The sequence below is a fragment of the Mchenga conophoros genome, linkage group LG3, assembly GCF_057382185.1.
Source record: "Mchenga conophoros isolate Kocher_MC1m ecotype Shallow Benthic linkage group LG3, M_conophoros_male_GT1.1, whole genome shotgun sequence".
NCBI lineage: Eukaryota > Metazoa > Chordata > Actinopteri > Cichliformes > Cichlidae > Mchenga > Mchenga conophoros.
Window position 1 is genome coordinate 20306205 of NC_140528.1, and position 18717 is coordinate 20324921.

Consider the following 18717-nt stretch of genomic DNA (forward strand, 5'->3'; position numbering starts at 1 on the left):
CTTGAAATCATTCAGTGTTTCATCATCTGTTCAGAGCTGAAGAAGGTTCAGAATGTAGAAGTTTAGAAAATGGAAACTCCAAACAGCTGACAGAGTTCATACGCCTTTGTCAGGGTCAAATTCAAGCAAGACCATGTGAAAATTAAAACACATCATCCTAGGTGAACTTAAACACCTTTGTTCCCCTTTTGTTAAGACATAGAAAAGTACACCACACAAAAATACTGCAAAAGGAAACGGTCGCCTTATATACATAGTGTATAAACTCAAAATGCACATTTCACTTCAAATTAAGATTAAGGCTTTGAACAGATCACATAGTTCAGTTCAACATATAAGACTTTAAGAATGCACAAGCATCTACTTAAAATCTATTTAATTTATCATCCATGATATTATTTTGTACAATTCCAATGTATTTTGTTCATCTCCCTTAAATAAACAGGCAGTCTTAAAGTATGAAATATTCATATACAAACACATATAAATGTGTGTACTGTCTCAGTGGCTGATAGTACCCCACAGGCCTCAGTGTGAGCTTGAAGACATTTATAATGTTTAAGTAGTTTAATGTGCAGGTGCTGACGATAAACACATTTTGAATGAAAGCCGGGGAACTTTGGTAGCACAGAAACAAGTGGCTATTCTTTGTGACTATATGGATCACTCACAATACCATTATTTCACACAAAGGCACCAAATTAATACTCAAAAAAGCTGCAGCAATACACACAAATATAAACAGTACTTGGTGACAACTTTGCTTTTAGCCTTTAACCCTTCTTGACTACTTTTGATGTGGCCTCTATATTTTACCTTTAAAAACAGTTTATCTTGCCAATCTGTTATTTTCTCATTTTGACCAACTGTATCAGCACAATTTATCTAAATTCAGACAAAATTTAAAATACAAGTAGAAAGTGATATTTTGACTGTTAAAAACCACACACATGTTTAACGAATCATCTTCATAACTTGAAATGCAAATAGAGATTGTACACTTTTAAAAATACGCACACGTTTTGCAAACAACAAAGTTATATGGTACTATTTACCAAAAAATGCAGCCAAGGCTCAGACGTTTTTCATATAATCATTTCAAACTATTTACAGAACAATCAGGTGTCAAACAATAGTTTGTGTCACTCTAACACATATGAGAACAGCACAGGGATAAACCTGCAGGTCTGACAGCAGGTGTGTCACTCAGCGTTTACACTGCAATCTGCCTTTGTTGGCTTTAAGGCAGCAACTGTGACGATCACTAGTAGAACTGACACACAAAACAAAACAACAGCTACACACTAAATACACAAGACAACAAACTAACTTGAGACCAAACACGGTAAACGTCACAAATCTCTCACGTATCAAAACTCTCTCTCTCTTTCGCTCACTCGCTCTCTCTTGCCGGTCACTCCTAAAACTTCCCCCTTTTGCTAAACAACCAAATGTCATGTTTCCATATCATTTTTGATTGGTCGACATGGTACATTTTCCCACCTATAGGGCTTTGGAGCGTGATGTCACGGGAGATGGGCCATGCCCCCTTCCGCCATGACAGTAGGCCAGCCAAAGGATACCATTTCAGCTATGGATCGTACGTGTTGTGTTGTCGGTTGCAACGTTAGATCACACGATCGTGAAGGCAAGAAGCTGGATAACGGGCTCTCTTTTCATCGTTTTCCATCCTGGAGGCAACGTGAGGGATCCCATGTATCCGATATTACTAAACAAAGACGTCAGGCTTGGATTGCAGCGGTGAGACGAGCGGATATCGAGTTCTCTGCAATCCCCAGCTTTTTGTTGGTTTGCTCACGGCATTTTCTTTCCGGTGAGTTCTAAATTAATTCATATCACTCTTGAAAGGCTTTTAGTGTTATTTTCAACGTGCTGAGGTCATAGATAATGAGATAAAACATGCTAATGTGTGATGCTGCAGAACCACATCATGTCGACTGAGTAGCTTATGATTTGGCATTATTGCAGGCAAACCAGCATATGAAATGGATGTAACAAATCCAGACTGGGCACCAACACTGCACATGGGGCATGACGACATACCTGTATCAGACTCGGACCGGCACTCAAGGCGTACGCAACGGAAGCGAAAAAGAGCACCCATCGGAGGTAAACAACCCCCCCCCCCTCTAAAAACATACTAAATTGCTATCACTGTACACTAATCCGCACATAACTTCCAGATGAATCACACACCTGTCATTGGAATATTGGTGTACATTTACCTTATGTCTAATTTTATCTTACAGGCTTTCGTTATGCAGCTGCAGAGTCTGAAGGTGTGCCCCGTGCAGAAGTGATTGATGAAGATCTGACAGAAGACCAACAGCAAAATTACAATGTCATGGAGGCAGTGGACAGCAGTTGTGTTGGACAAGTGGAGGTTGAGGTACCAGCTGCAAATGTGGATATACTGAAGAAATGTAAACCTTTTAAAATGATGACAGATTACAAACTCTCAGCTGTGTCTGTAATCAAACCTCTGTAACTTTGCTTCACTTCAGCAGCATCAGCTCATGTTCACATGTTGATTCATGGTTTGCTTCAGTTTTTGGTGGACTGCAGAATATTTTGAAGGTTATCTGCTATAAAAAGCCAGAACAGGAAAATCTGCTTCATGTGTTTCTGTTTGATCCTCAGTGACTTTGACACAAAGGCCTCTGCTGTGATGATCACACCTCTGATCAAGTCTCACAGTGTCAGCTTTGTTTTTATACATATGGATATGTGCTGATAAATGATCAGAGTTATAATATTTCCCACTGTCTGCTGTGTGCCGTGACCTTTGACCTGCTAAAGACAGTCAGCTGTGGATTATTCATTGTTGTGTCTGATACTTAGAACTGTGAGGAAGAACACTACACAGTTAATCAGGGTCCCCTCTCTCTGAATCAGGGAAGGTGGGCAGGCCGCGTGTGAGCCGCGGGCCATACGTTGAGTCTCACTGTTTGAAATGTGAACATTGTTCTGCTGCAGTCAATGGACTAAACCAGAGAAGAAGAAAACAGACTTTACCATGAAGATCCTCAGTGTGGATCAGTATAATATCAGCCTGATGTCTGCAGTTTAGTGTCAGCACAACTTTCACATCATATTCATCTCAGCACAACTAAAACATGCTGACTGACCTCAGAGTTTCAAGTCCACATCCTGGACTCTCCAGGAAACCACACAGATGCTTCACTCCTGAATCCTGCAGCTTGTAGTTGTCACTCAGCTCCAGCTGTCTCAGATGGGAGGGGTTGGACTTCAGTGCTGCTGCCAGATAATCACAGCTGATCTCTGACAAACCACAGACACTCAATCTGTATAAAGAATGAAAGATGTAAGTTTATTAGACAAAGTGTGAGCTTGAAATCATTCAGTGTTTCATCATCTGTTCAGAGCTGAAGAAGGTTCAGAATGTAGAAGTTTAGAAAATGGAAACTCCAAACAGCTGACAGAGTTCATACGCCTTTGTCAGGGTCAAATTCAAGCAAGACCATGTGAAAATTAAAACACATCATCCTAGGTGAACTTAAACACCTTTGTTCCCCTTTTGTTAAGACATAGAAAAGTACACCACACAAAAATACTGCAAAAGGAAACGGTCGCCTTATATACATAGTGTATAAACTCAAAATGCACATTTCACTTCAAATTAAGATTAAGGCTTTGAACAGATCACATAGTTCAGTTCAACATATAAGACTTTAAGAATGCACAAGCATCTACTTAAAATCTATTTAATTTATCATCCATGATATTATTTTGTACAATTCCAATGTATTTTGTTCATCTCCCTTAAATAAACAGGCAGTCTTAAAGTATGAAATATTCATATACAAACACATATAAATGTGTGTACTGTCTCAGTGGCTGATAGTACCCCACAGGCCTCAGTGTGAGCTTGAAGACATTTATAATGTTTAAGTAGTTTAATGTGCAGGTGCTGACGATAAACACATTTTGAATGAAAGCCGGGGAACTTTGGTAGCACAGAAACAAGTGGCTATTCTTTGTGACTATATGGATCACTCACAATACCATTATTTCACACAAAGGCACCAAATTAATACTCAAAAAAGCTGCAGCAATACACACAAATATAAACAGTACTTGGTGACAACTTTGCTTTTAGCCTTTAACCCTTCTTGACTACTTTTGATGTGGCCTCTATATTTTACCTTTAAAAACAGTTTATCTTGCCAATCTGTTATTTTCTCATTTTGACCAACTGTATCAGCACAATTTATCTAAATTCAGACAAAATTTAAAATACAAGTAGAAAGTGATATTTTGACTGTTAAAAACCACACACATGTTTAACGAATCATCTTCATAACTTGAAATGCAAATAGAGATTGTACACTTTTAAAAATACGCACACGTTTTGCAAACAACAAAGTTATATGGTACTATTTACCAAAAAATGCAGCCAAGGCTCAGACGTTTTTCATATAATCATTTCAAACTATTTACAGAACAATCAGGTGTCAAACAATAGTTTGTGTCACTCTAACACATATGAGAACAGCACAGGGATAAACCTGCAGGTCTGACAGCAGGTGTGTCACTCAGCGTTTACACTGCAATCTGCCTTTGTTGGCTTTAAGGCAGCAACTGTGACGATCACTAGTAGAACTGACACACAAAACAAAACAACAGCTACACACTAAATACACAAGACAACAAACTAACTTGAGACCAAACACGGTAAACGTCACAAATCTCTCACGTATCAAAACTCTCTCTCTCTTTCGCTCACTCGCTCTCTCTTGCCGGTCACTCCTAAAACTTCCCCCTTTTGCTAAACAACCAAATGTCATGTTTCCATATCATTTTTGATTGGTCGACATGGTACATTTTCCCACCTATAGGGCTTTGGAGCGTGATGTCACGGGAGATGGGCCATGCCCCCTTCCGCCATGACAGTAGGCCAGCCAAAGGATACCATTTCAGCTATGGATCGTACGTGTTGTGTTGTCGGTTGCAACGTTAGATCACACGATCGTGAAGGCAAGAAGCTGGATAACGGGCTCTCTTTTCATCGTTTTCCATCCTGGAGGCAACGTGAGGGATCCCATGTATCCGATATTACTAAACAAAGACGTCAGGCTTGGATTGCAGCGGTGAGACGAGCGGATATCGAGTTCTCTGCAATCCCCAGCTTTTTGTTGGTTTGCTCACGGCATTTTCTTTCCGGTGAGTTCTAAATTAATTCATATCACTCTTGAAAGGCTTTTAGTGTTATTTTCAACGTGCTGAGGTCATAGATAATGAGATAAAACATGCTAATGTGTGATGCTGCAGAACCACATCATGTCGACTGAGTAGCTTATGATTTGGCATTATTGCAGGCAAACCAGCATATGAAATGGATGTAACAAATCCAGACTGGGCACCAACACTGCACATGGGGCATGACGACATACCTGTATCAGACTCGGACCGGCACTCAAGGCGTACGCAACGGAAGCGAAAAAGAGCACCCATCGGAGGTAAACAACCCCCCCCCCCTCTAAAAACATACTAAATTGCTATCACTGTACACTAATCCGCACATAACTTCCAGATGAATCACACACCTGTCATTGGAATATTGGTGTACATTTACCTTATGTCTAATTTTATCTTACAGGCTTTCGTTATGCAGCTGCAGAGTCTGAAGGTGTGCCCCGTGCAGAAGTGATTGATGAAGATCTGACAGAAGACCAACAGCAAAATTACAATGTCATGGAGGCAGTGGACAGCAGTTGTGTTGGACAAGTGGAGGTTGAGGTACCAGCTGCAAATGTGGATATACTGAAGAAATGTAAACCTTTTAAAATGATGACAGATTACAAACTCTCAGCTGTGTCTGTAATCAAACCTCTGTAACTTTGCTTCACTTCAGCAGCATCAGCTCATGTTCACATGTTGATTCATGGTTTGCTTCAGTTTTTGGTGGACTGCAGAATATTTTGAAGGTTATCTGCTATAAAAAGCCAGAACAGGAAAATCTGCTTCATGTGTTTCTGTTTGATCCTCAGTGACTTTGACACAAAGGCCTCTGCTGTGATGATCACACCTCTGATCAAGTCTCACAGTGTCAGCTTTGTTTTTATACATATGGATATGTGCTGATAAATGATCAGAGTTATAATATTTCCCACTGTCTGCTGTGTGCCGTGACCTTTGACCTGCTAAAGACAGTCAGCTGTGGATTATTCATTGTTGTGTCTGATACTTAGAACTGTGAGGAAGAACACTACACAGTTAATCAGGGTCCCCTCTCTCTGAATCAGGGAAGGTGGGCAGGCCGCGTGTGAGCCGCGGGCCATACGTTGAGTCTCACTGTTTGAAATGTGAACATTGTTCTGCTGCAGTCAATGGACTAAACCAGAGAAGAAGAAAACAGACTTTACCATGAAGATCCTCAGTGTGGATCAGTATAATATCAGCCTGATGTCTGCAGTTTAGTGTCAGCACAACTTTCACATCATATTCATCTCAGCACAACTAAAACATGCTGACTGACCTCAGAGTTTCAAGTCCACATCCTGGACTCTCCAGGAAACCACACAGATGCTTCACTCCTGAATCCTGCAGCTTGTAGTTGTCACTCAGCTCCAGCTGTCTCAGATGGGAGGGGTTGGACTTCAGCGCTGCTGCCAGATAATCACAGCTGATCTCTGACAAACCACAGCCCCACAATCTGTATAAAGAATGAAAGATGTAAGTTTATTAGACAAAGTGTGAGCTTGAAATCATTCAGTGTTTCATCATCTGTTCAGAGCTGAAGAAGGTTCAGAATGTAGAAGTTTAGAAAATGGAAACTCCAAACAGCTGAAGCCCACAGGAAGCAGCTTCAAACAAACACAACAAGAGAAAAAACTCTGAATGTTTCACATTAAAGTCGTACATTTATCATAAAAACAGGACAAAGACTTGAAAAAGTCGTGTTTTTCCTTCCAGGAACCACAAGGCTTCACTTTTAAAGGTGAAGTGTGAAAGAAATGGACATATTTGAAGTCCAACACCTTTTTCCAGTCACATTATTAAAGCAGACAAACTACAAGCTCATTTTCATTCCAACAAGTCATCTTCTGACCTGGACTAACAACACTGGTCTCTATGTGCAGCTGGCTGTGAGACCAGTGCTCAGGGAGCGTCTACAAAGTGCAACACTGAAAGAACATCACACACTCATTTGCTTCCATCATCCAACCTGAAGAGGAAACAGAGACGCCTCCCCTTCAAAGTAAAAGCTGCTCCTTTTGGACACAGTATCAAAGAAAGTCTAGAGTATAACATAGAAAAGACAGAACAAAGTTTTGGTTGTTTTTAAATTGTGCAAAATGAAACTACACTAAGCTCAATTATGTGACAGACATTTCATCCCATGTCAGTTTGGCCTCATCCTGGGCCGGATTATCCAGCACACACTCTGACCACAGGTCCATGTTGAGCAGGATGAGCTGCTGGCTAATCTGGAGGCTGTAGCAGCAGCTCACAGTCACAGTGGATTTCCACTCATGAAAAAGCTCTGGCTGCTTCATTTCTCATCTCATATCAGAGACTTTAATGCTTCACTGAAGCTGTACTGTGATGCTTCCATATTCCAGTGAGGCCTCCATAATGATTTCAGCTGTTCTGTACACACACTGTGTGCCCTGTATGGCTCAAAGTCTCTGCAGCCTGTTTTTATCTGCTATCATCAGATCTTCATCATCCTCATTCACATCCCTCACACACTCTACAGCCTCATCAGCACTGACTTCATCTTCACTGACTGATGGAGCACAACATGAACCTGTGGAGGCTGAAACACTGTCCTGTCAAACATCTCCCCGTCACCACTCCCCTTCTGTCAGCCTTTAAATGAACCCTGCTCAAGTCTGTCACTTCTGTTTGGAGCCAAAAGGAAAAACTGTTGTTCAGTCGTTTGGAAAGACAACATTTCTGAAAGCACTCAAACTTCTTCACATTTGTCTTCAGACACATCCTGAACATTTAGGAACTGAAGAAAGTTTCAAACATCAAAGACCTGAAATATAGAAAAACAACAACAGCCGCAGTCAGTGAACTCACCTCAGAGTCTCCAGTCGACAGTTTGGACTCTCCAGTCCAGCACACAGAAGCTTCACTGCTGAATCCTGGAGGCCATCATTTCCACTCATGTCCAGCTCTGTCAGATGGGAGGGGTTGGACTTCAGAGCTGAGGCCACAACTTCACAGTGAGACTCTGAGAGTCCACACAGAGTCAGTCTGTGATGATAGAAAATATAAATGTGTTATTATAAAAGCAGAAAATCTGCATTATAAACACAGACTGAATGTATATGAAGACAAAACAGAGTGAGGTCATAATCTGATGAATCTGCTCTTCACATCTGTGCTTCAGCTCCTCTTACTGTGTTTGACATGACACAACGATTGAGTCTCTCTCAGACCTGCAGACTTTTAATGAGCATCTTTGTTTGGCTTTAATCTGCAGATGAAGGAGGAAGATGGTGTCACATTTAGGCTTCCATAATGTCCACAGTCTGTCACTGAGATCTGATCCAGAGTCAGAGTGAAGACACACATTTGGACTGTTTCCTGTTTTGACTCCAGAACATTTTGAATGAGTTCAGCTCAGTGAAGAGTTCCAGCTGGAAAGATGATCTCTGTTTGCTACCTGCTGTCAGGTACGACTGTTCACGTCCACACGCAGGAAAAACCTGCTGACTGTTACCAAACGGAGCAGAAATCTCATCACTGGACAATAATGATGAATGAACTCAGAGCTGCTGATATCAGATCTGATTTCAGGGGAACTAAACACAGAAATGATTGGCTCATTTGAGCTTTCTGAGCCATTATCTGCTGGTGTGTCGCTAGTTGGCAGAAAATGATTTGTATTCCTGTTCAGGGCTTCAGTGTTTATGAGTCCAGATCCAGGTGACAGCAAGTCAAAATGATGTTACCTGTCTGTGTCCAGCAGCAGCCTGTATTCACTTTGAATATTGTTATAACCTGACATGGATCAGTTTGTCTTTGATTGGTTTGTAAATGTCACTGTTTCCATTGGACCTGAGTGACGTACAAAGACAGAGAGGGAGAGAAAGGAGAGAGAGGATGGAGACAGCAAAGAGAGAGCAAACACAAACAGGTGAGAGTGGACAGGTGACCAAGGTCAGCAACCAATCAGAGAGCTTCTGTTTGACCCACAGTCACTGATGATGACTGCACATAACCAAGCAGTGTGTTACTCTGATATCAAATATGGATCCTGCTCTTATAATAATGATCATCAGATGATATTATTGTGTTATTTTGTAGCTGAATACAATGTTTGTGTGATTATCAGTGAAAGAAGCAGTGAGGAGGATGGAGAGAGAGAGAGGACAGAGGGTGAAGTTAGAAACACTAAAAGGATTTTTCATGGATTTCATGGATGATTTGAGTGATTTCCAGCAGGACACTTAAACATGTCAGTGGACGTCCTAAAGAACATATTCACTGATATGAAACGTGTCATTGAACAGGATTAATATCAGTGGAAACATGGTGGAAACAGCTGTGACTGCATGGATGTGACACACTTCAAATCTGTTCTCCACTCTTGGATTTGGGATCCATGGAGCTGCTGCTGAGTCTGTACAATAAAGGAATGGTGTGGAAGGTTGCAGCGTACGGACACAAACACTTTGTGGTTACAATCTGATTTTATTTTCAAAATTAAACTACTAACCTACACTGATCAATGATGTTAATGATCACATCTGGACTCACCCAGCCTTTCTGCAGTTCCTCACAGCTGGAATCAGTCTCAGTTGTCCCCACAGTGATGTGTTGTACTTCTGCAGGTCCAACTCATCCAGAACCTCCTCTGACATCTGCAGCATGAAGGCCAGAGCTGAGCACTGGATCTCAGAGAGTTTCTTCTCTGATCTGTTCTCTGACTTCAGGAACTCTTGGATCTCCTGAAATAATGAGAGGTGGTTCATCTCCATCAGACAGTGGAAGATGTTGATGCTTCTGTCAGGAGAGATTCCATAACTGTTCATCTCCTTCAGGTTGTTGATGACTATCTGGATGGTTCCTGGACTGATCTCTGTCTGACCCAGCAGACCTACTAAGAGTCTCTGGTTGGACTCCAGACAGAGGCCATGAAGGAAGCGAACAAACAGGTCCAGGTGGCCATTTTTACTCTGGAGGGATTTCTCCATGACTCGTTTAAGGAAATCATCCAGAGAGGACTCGTTGTATTTTTGTCCCAAGAAGATCTTCAGCACCTTTGTCTTCCTGTTGGTGTGACAGTGGAACATGTAGACAGCAGCCAGAAACTCCTGAATGCTCAGATGAACAAAGCAGTAGACTGGTTTCTGGAAGATCACACACTCTCTTTTGAAGATCTCTGTACAAACTCCTGAGTACACCGAGGCCTCTGTCACATCCAGACCACACTGCTCCAGGTCTTCTTGGTAGAACATGATGTTTCCTTTCTCCAGATGTTCAAATGCCAGCCTCCCCAGCTTCAGAAGAACTTCCCTGTCAGCCTCCGTCAGCTCCTGTGGACTCGTCTCATGTCCCTCATGGTACTTGTTCTTCTTCCTCTTTGTCTGAACCAGCAGGAAGTGTGAGTACATGTCAGTCAGGGTCTTGGGCAGCTCTCCTCTCTGCTCTGTAGTCAACATGTGCTCCAGAACTGTAGCAGTGATCCAGCAGAAGACTGGGATACTACACATGATGTGGAGGCTCCTGGATGTCTTCATGTGGGAGATGATTCTGCTGGACAGCTCTTCATCACTGAATCTCCTCCTGAAGTACTCCTCCTTCTGGGCGTCAGTGAAGCCTCGGACTTCTGTTAGCCTGTCAACACATGTAGGAGGGATCTGATTGGCTGCTGCGGGTCGGGAAGTTATCCAGACGAGAGCCGAGGGAAGCAGATTCCCCTGGATGAGGTTTGTCAGCAGCTGGCTGACTGATGACTTCTGTGTGACATCAGACAGCAGCTTCCTGTTGGTGAAATCCAATGAAAGTCTGCTTTCATCCAGGCCGTCAAAGATGAACAAAAGCTGAGAGACAGCCAGCTTCTCTGCTGTGACCTTCTGTAATGTTGGATGGAAAACATGGAGCAGCTCCAGAAGACTGTACTGCTCATCTCTGATCAGGTTCAGCTCCCTGAATGAAAGCAGAACCACCACACTGACATGTTGGTTCTCCAAGCCCTCTGCCCAGTCCAGAGTGAACTTCTGCACTGAGAAGGTTTTTCCAACACCAGCCACGCCGTTGGTCAGAACCACTCTGATGGGTCTCTGTTGGTCAGGTAAGGCTTTAAAGATGTCCTGGCACCTGATTGGAGCGTCATGGAGGGCGTCCATCTTGGAAGCTGTCTCCAGCTGCCTCACCTCATGTTGGGTATGAACCTCTTCACTCTGTCCCTCTGTGATGTAGAGCTCAGTGTAGATGGTGTTGAGGAGGGTTCTACTTCCTGTTTCATCACTTCCTTCAGTCACACGTTCACATCTCCTCCTCAGACTGATCTTATGTTCATCTAAAACCTCCTGCAGACCAACATCTGCTGAAAGAAAGAAAAACAACGAGACTAAAGAGAAAGAAAACTCTTCAATGTCTGAACAACACAAGAAGTCCAGTTTTCAGAAATGAGTCCATCAGCAGACAGATGTTCAGTCTTACTTTGTACACAGCTGCTCTGACTGGCTGTCTGCAGTCCAGCTCTGCTTCTGGATCTTTCTCCACACTGGGGACAGGACGAGTCTCCTGATGAAGCAGACTGGTCCCAGTATGAGGAAATGCACTGTTTGCAGAACCAGTGTCCACAGCTGGTAGAGACTGGATCCTTCAGGACGTCCTGGCACAAAGCACAGCAGGACAGCTGCTCCGCCTCACAAACACCACTCCTCTTCCTCTTCCTCCCTCTGTGAACACATTTCTTTATCACTACAATCAGTGACTGTTAGTGACAAACATCCAGATTTGACAACACTGTGCAGAAGCTCTGATGGTGACACAGAAAAGTCAAAGTGGAGATACTTCTGTCCACCTTTGATTAGACTCATTATAAAAAGGAAACAAAGTTTGAACACAGTCATGTTTCCAGTTCACTGACTTACATTTATTCCATGGACACTCACTCTAACCTGAAGCACAGCTACAACCCAACATTGTTGAGGCCTCATCTCCTCCTTTCCTGACTGTAGAGGTTAAATATGCAACAACCAACAAATAAAAGAATTTGGTTCATTTCAAAGAAATTCACACGGTGACCAAGTAAAGTAACCGTAGTAAAGGAAACAACATCCCGTTGATGGTGGGATTATTTGAAAGATTTGCTTTAGTCACGTCACCAAATGCAGTTGAACCACCCGTGGATCCATGTTTGACCATTCTACCACTCTGAGCTCTGCTTTTTAATCATTTTATTATTATCATCATTCATTTATTCATTCTTTGGAGGGGGGCTATTTCCTAATGCCGCCCTAATAAGCTGATGTTCAAGGGGAAATATAACAGAAACTCTTTCAGTGTTATTCATTAATAAATTAACAGATAAACTGTGAAGAAGAAAAAAACTGAGATTTAAAGGAGAGAGTGAGAAACTTGATCATCCATCCTCATAATACATGTTTATCAGTATCTGCTGTGACCATACTGCAGTAATAACTACAAGTCTACATTTCTGTGACTGTTGATCAATCACAGCAGGAATCTGAGCTCATCTCTGCACACAGAGCAGCTTCAGCTCTGGGATAAACTGCTCGCTTCACGTCCTTCTCAGCTCACAGACACTCATCCTGATATTTTCCTTTAACATTTGATGGTATAATTCATCTGAGTTTACACTTTATCTGCATAAATACAGAAAAACAGACCCAAACACCAGAAACCATCAGTTTCACCATGTAGAATATATTGTTGTTTCCTTGCTTTTAATTCAGAGAAAAACTCTGATTTGGATTTTCTCTGTTCTCTTTGCCACAGCCCATCCCAGCAGCAGCTGAAGCAGCTGACTGTCACAACACTGAATAACACTTTAGGAGGAATTTCAGAGGTCAGTAAAGCTCCAGGTTCAACATCAGTTAATTAATCATAGTTCATCATAAATGTTAACCTGGCTGGCACACATGTTAATGTTAGCCATTTAAATATTAGCAGTTAGCTGAGGCCACAAGAAGAAGAGGCCCTAGAAGAACAATGGATGATAAGATTAGATTTTCAAGACTAGGCAGAGACGTGTTTTCCTTTACTGTCTCTTACAGAGGAGGGAGCAGATACCAGACGAGGTCACGGAGGTACGGGGAGGATTCGCAGCAGACAGCAAGACTGCCACGTCCATGCGAGAGAGCGATGGCTACGATAATCTCTGTTTTTGTCTCCCTATATAATGTTGTACAGCCCATTTGAGGGTTATCCTCTGTGAACCAGATGCTTGATTTCACACAGAGGTCCACCAACTGAATTTGATCAGTTATGGAACGATTTACCTCGACAGGCTCCTTCACTCGCTGCTTTTAAACCTCCTTTAAAACAAACTTTTACTCCCTGACCTTTGACCCAGTGTGACATGTTGACTCACTACCTCAGACAGCTTAAAATAGTCTTTTTGTTTTTTGGTGCTGCCTAAAAGAACCGTAAAATATTATGTTCATATATTTTTGTGCTACATCAGGAAACTCAAAAACATAGTTTGTAACATTTTAATCCTTATTTTTAAAACTGTTTTTGTCATTTTTCTTCTCCCATTGCATCAAAATCATTATTTACACTGAATAAATGAGTCAGCAGCTCTCTTACATTGTTGCTGCAGGTTCATTACTGAAGTCTGGAGGTAATCCTTTGGACCGGTCACTCCTCACAGACAAACAGCTGGATGCTGCAGATGCTGCTCCATCCTCTTCCTCCATCTTCTTGATGTCAGGGTGGAGTTAGTCTGAGAGGTAAACACACACACTCAGAGGTGCTGTTGTACTGGAAGCATCACACTGACGGGTTTCTAAAGTTCTCATTGATCATTTCATGGAGTTTCTGTGGTAAACACTGTCCTGTGACGTATGTGTTATGGTGAGGGTCATGAGGGCTAACCAGCCCCACTCCTTACTCCTCATATTTCAGCCTGAAGCACAATAACAGCCTAAACCTAACCAGGAGGCTGTAACCTCAAAGGGACTTCATGGTTAGAAATAAAGGTTCAATGAAATGAAGCAGATCATAAAAACATGAGTTCCAACTTTAAAAGAAGCATCCACACGATGACGGCACAGCAGAGGAGCACTTTCTCTAACACACTGATTCAGTTCCACTGACACAAGGACACACACAGGAAGGCACACACACACAAGCCTTTATAAGAAACAACACAATCATCTGCGCTTGACTTGTCAATCCAAGTCCTTAGCCCATGAGCCCGCGGTATCAGACCACAGATATTCCCTTACTTTGAAAAAATAAAGCCAGTTTTCAGAACAGACCTGATGTTTATGCTACAGCCTGTTTACCAATATAATCAATATCAGATATCAGAGCAACAGAAACCTCGGTGATCAGGACGCTGGGACTGAGAACAGGAAGTGGCTCAAACGTCACAGTTTCATAACGTCACCCTGAACTCCACTCACGGAGTTTCTGTCGCCATTGCAGTTTTTAAAGTCCTGTGATGTGATAAAGGCGGGTCTTTCTGTGAATCCGCACGCTCATTGGCTAATAGCTCGAGATTGACACATCGTTATCCAATGAGCGTGCGGGAACTTCCGACATAAAGTTGTTTCCTTTGAAAAACCAAAGTCTGATTATTTTTGCCTCCACTGACGGAGCCTGTTGTTCCCGCCACAGAGACACAGTAATGTCAGAGCGGTGTTAACACTCACCCTGCCTCAGCACAGCTCTCACTCTCCTCCTGCTCTCTCACACTAAACGGAGGCTCAGCTAAACTCACTTCCTCTCTACTTACAGGAAACCAGCGCTCAGAGGAGCCGACCGGCCTCACATTTCACCCACAGACACGAACAGCGTGGAATTATTTTATGTCATAAGAAGAAACACATTCATGTAAACACTCACCTGCCTCAGCTCCACCTTCCTCCTCCTGCTGCTCTGAACGGAGGCTCAATACTTTCACTTTCACTGCTGCTCCCTAAACACAGAGGATGCTGGGACTTGTAGTTGTTTCCTTCCGGTGCGGTCTTCCTCTTTGTTTGTTTGTGTTTGTGTTCAAGATATTTCGATCATGTAAACATAGGGTTGCCAACTCCATGAGAAATAAATAAGGGACACCTCGTGGCCAGGGCCGGGCGACCCAGTTGTCTTCACCCTTCCCAGTGTGGTGAATTTTTTAGCTCTTTTTTTGTGTGTGTGAAATTATTTTTTAACCATTTGACTTGAATTTGATTTAAGCAGATGCATATTCTTTGTGACATGAACACATGAAAATCATTTAGCCATTTATTTTTAGCTCAAAATGACAACATTAACACAGTAAAATAGGTCTCTTTCTTAAGCAGAAGCCTGTCATGCTTAACTTTTGAGAATATAAGTAAATCTTTCTTTAAAAGAACTCTGTCCTGCTTAACTTAAAATTATATAAATTAATAGAAAACAATAGAAAGAAAAATATTCTTGTAACAGTGCACATTTAGTGCATTTAGTACAATTGGCTTCAGTAGAGGCATTATTTCAGCTTTTGCTCCCGTTTGTAAACCCGCTTGAGTACGCATCATAACTCATCATCATTATTCATGTATTACTTTTATGTATTAGTCATCTATTTGTTGTAATCATCTATCCTTGCAGTTGTTTATTACACAAAATAAATTATATTATCACACTTCTGGCCACATAGCGCTGATATTCACTGCACATGCCCATATTAACCTTAACCAGAGGGTTTAAAAAAAGAGACAGTGTTTACATACCATATCTGCTTCTGCCGTGGCCTGGTGGACAAAAAATTGGTTTAGGGTTCCCCGAGCTTTCACGTCCCTCATGTTCTTCATGTGCCCACCACTAGAAGCTGCCTATGGAAAAAGTGCACCGGCACACAGTGCAGTGTGCTTTATAGGTGTTATCGTGCACTTTTCCAGCCAGGTGTTTTCCTTTTCCCATTCCTCCCTGTACTTTTGCAGCCTTTTTTTTCTTTCTCTGAGGGGAACAAACATTGCTCGCTCGTGAGCGTGTCGCCACAGCCGCTCACACTGCTCACACGTAAACACGTAAACGTCGGTGAAAAAGACGGTGCAGCACGGTAGTGCAGCGTGTGATCTGGACACAAGCGATGGAGGCACAACTTGTAGAACTTTGGAAAGCTCATCCGAGCCTTTTCGATGTGGCATCACAAAATTATCACGACCACAACAACCGTGAAAATAGTTGGATTTACACTGCTGCTCAATCACAGCTGCCTGATCAATGTTTTTCATTAGCAATTTAGCAAAGTTGATGGTGGTGGTGTGTCTGTGTGAGAGAAAGACAGAGAGAGAGAGAGCGACAGATTTTCTTTTATAACCTTCATTATATGGAGGCACAGTGTGCGCACTCAGGTCGCATCAGAGCATCGGGCGGTATAGTGTGAGACCTGCATCGTGACCTACCAACTGCGAGCCAATCGTGCAGTTTGAAAATTGCAGTGTCTGCCCAGCTTTAGGTGTACTGTCGTCCAAGACTTGCAGCACAGTGTCGGCGTTTGTTTCCCTGTTGGCCAGGACTGGCCTGGGACAGAAAATCGGGCATTTTGACTAGAGACCGGCCCCCCAGGTATTAAAGCCATAAAGCCTTTGAATGAAAACAAACACTGTTGTGACAGTGATGTACAGTCTTGTTGGTATATGTATGATTTCTATACATTTTACATCAGATAAAAACTTTGGTTGTAAGATTCAGATAATTATTTAATAACAGTGAGACATTTTAAATGAGAATAAGAAAGAAAAATGGTAAAATGGTCTGTATTTGTAAAGCGCTTTACTTGGTCCTAAGGACCCCAAAGCGCTTTACACTATACACAATCATCCACCCATTCACACACACATTCATACACTAGAAAAGTATTTCTTTGTGCCCCCCTTTCCCTGTTAATGCCCTACCTGGCCCCCTGGCAACACTTTGCTAGACCCGCCTGTTGTGGAAGTTTTCCATTTAAATAAAGCCTGCAGACGAGCGGTAGCTAACATTCTTTAATCAAAACACACAAAGAACAGACAACCAAGCTTGATGGAGAGCCTACATGACCACGGGGCAGGGTCAGCAGAGTCTCCCTGAGCCTAGCATGGCTCTCAGTTAAATACCTTCTCCAGGAACAAAAGGCAGTACACAGCTGTTTCACACCTTAACACTAGAATTACTGAGCCTTTTTTTTCCCTGGTGCGAGTCCCTACTACTAGATTTACTAGCCCTGCGCAAATTTGCGTAAATTCCACTGGTACTGCGTTGTCTTTACAGTCCCTGGCACAGCAGCTGCAGCAGCTTCAGCAGCCTGCGTCTGTGCTAATATTTCCTTGTGCTACATGAATCGGCAACGAAGTTCCTGAGCTAGAAGACTCAGAAACAATCTTCTTTTGCCTGTCCACCCTGTACATGCCTTGTACAAAATGTAGGCATTCACCGCTAACAGGTCCAGCATATTGTAGAAAACCGCTACTGACCACCTGCATGTTGCTGCTCTTATGGAATACATCCGCACAAGTTGAGTAAGTTCACGCCAGACTTTATTCACCGTGCCCCATAACGGCGTTTTGCGCTGCAGCAGTCTGTGCGACAGTGACAGTGAAGTAAAGAAATTGTCTGTTGTGACGTTTCTCCCATCATCCAAAAACGGCTCCATCAGTTTCATGACCACGTTCTTGATCCCAAATTTGTCTGGCTTGGCTGCGATACACTGTGTGAATGGACAACGAACCTTGGTAGGGAACAGCTGTTCATCTATGGTCATGTGTTCTCCTGGAGTGAAACTCTTAGCACAGTTCTTGTTGAAGCGTGTCCAGATGTCGGAGATCGCCGCAAATTTATCTGTTTTCACCCGTTCTGCCCGCGTGTCCCTGTCATCAAATCGAAGGTGTTGCATAATTGAAATGAATCTATCTCGGGGCATTGTCTCTTTGATTACTGGCACCAGAAATCTTTCTGACCAGCAATCCACAATGGCACCAACAGGACACATGATTGCTCTTACAAACAGGATTGAAATGAATGCCATCAGTTCATGAACTGACAAATTCCAGTCCGGCTCTATTCTGTGGGCTTGATGGACCGTACACTCCCTGATGGTCTGCAGCATTCCCACGTCTAACAGGCAAAGGAAGCTTTGGAGCACACTTGTAATCTTGCGCTGTCGGAAGATAAACAAATAGAGAATGGTAAATTTACATGAACCTCACTCTAAATGGGTTTATATAAATATCATATCTACTATGGCAGTGACAAACCTTAGCAGACTCTGTGGGTCCAGCTTGCGCAGTGAAGCACGAACGATTTGCTACTGCACTGGGCATTGCAATGTCCTCCTCTACAGTGCCGTCTTTTGCCGTGTGGCTCTGGCTGGGCTTCCCAGTACCACGGGGCCTCTTCTGTGGAGGCATGTTGGGTTCTTGTTCCGTCTCCTTTTCAGATTCTTCTGAGGAGGTATCAGTGGCCTGCTGGACAAATGAAACCTCTCCTCCATCAGAATCTGCTTCGTCCATTTTCTGAAGCAAAGCCAAAGCCTGTTGCGCGGAGAGGTTCTTCCTGCGTGGCAGTGAT

At 42.7% G+C, this 18717-nt stretch overlaps 1 protein-coding gene across 1 annotated transcript; it reads right to left on the bottom strand.

Annotated features, from left to right (window-relative positions):
- Positions 1-3130: 3130 nt before the first annotated feature.
- On the bottom strand, positions 3131-15083 carry LOC146577611 (protein NLRC3-like). The gene is made up of 6 exons (XM_085268433.1): positions 15049-15083; positions 13786-13921; positions 11668-11909; positions 9760-11551; positions 8074-8250; positions 3131-3326 (listed from the first exon to the last, which is right to left on the bottom strand). The coding sequence occupies exons 2-6, from the start codon at positions 13893-13895 to the stop codon at positions 3131-3133; spliced, it is 2517 nt and encodes an 838-aa protein (XP_085124559.1). The 5' UTR covers positions 13896-13921; positions 15049-15083.
- Positions 15084-18717: the final 3634 nt, after the last annotated feature.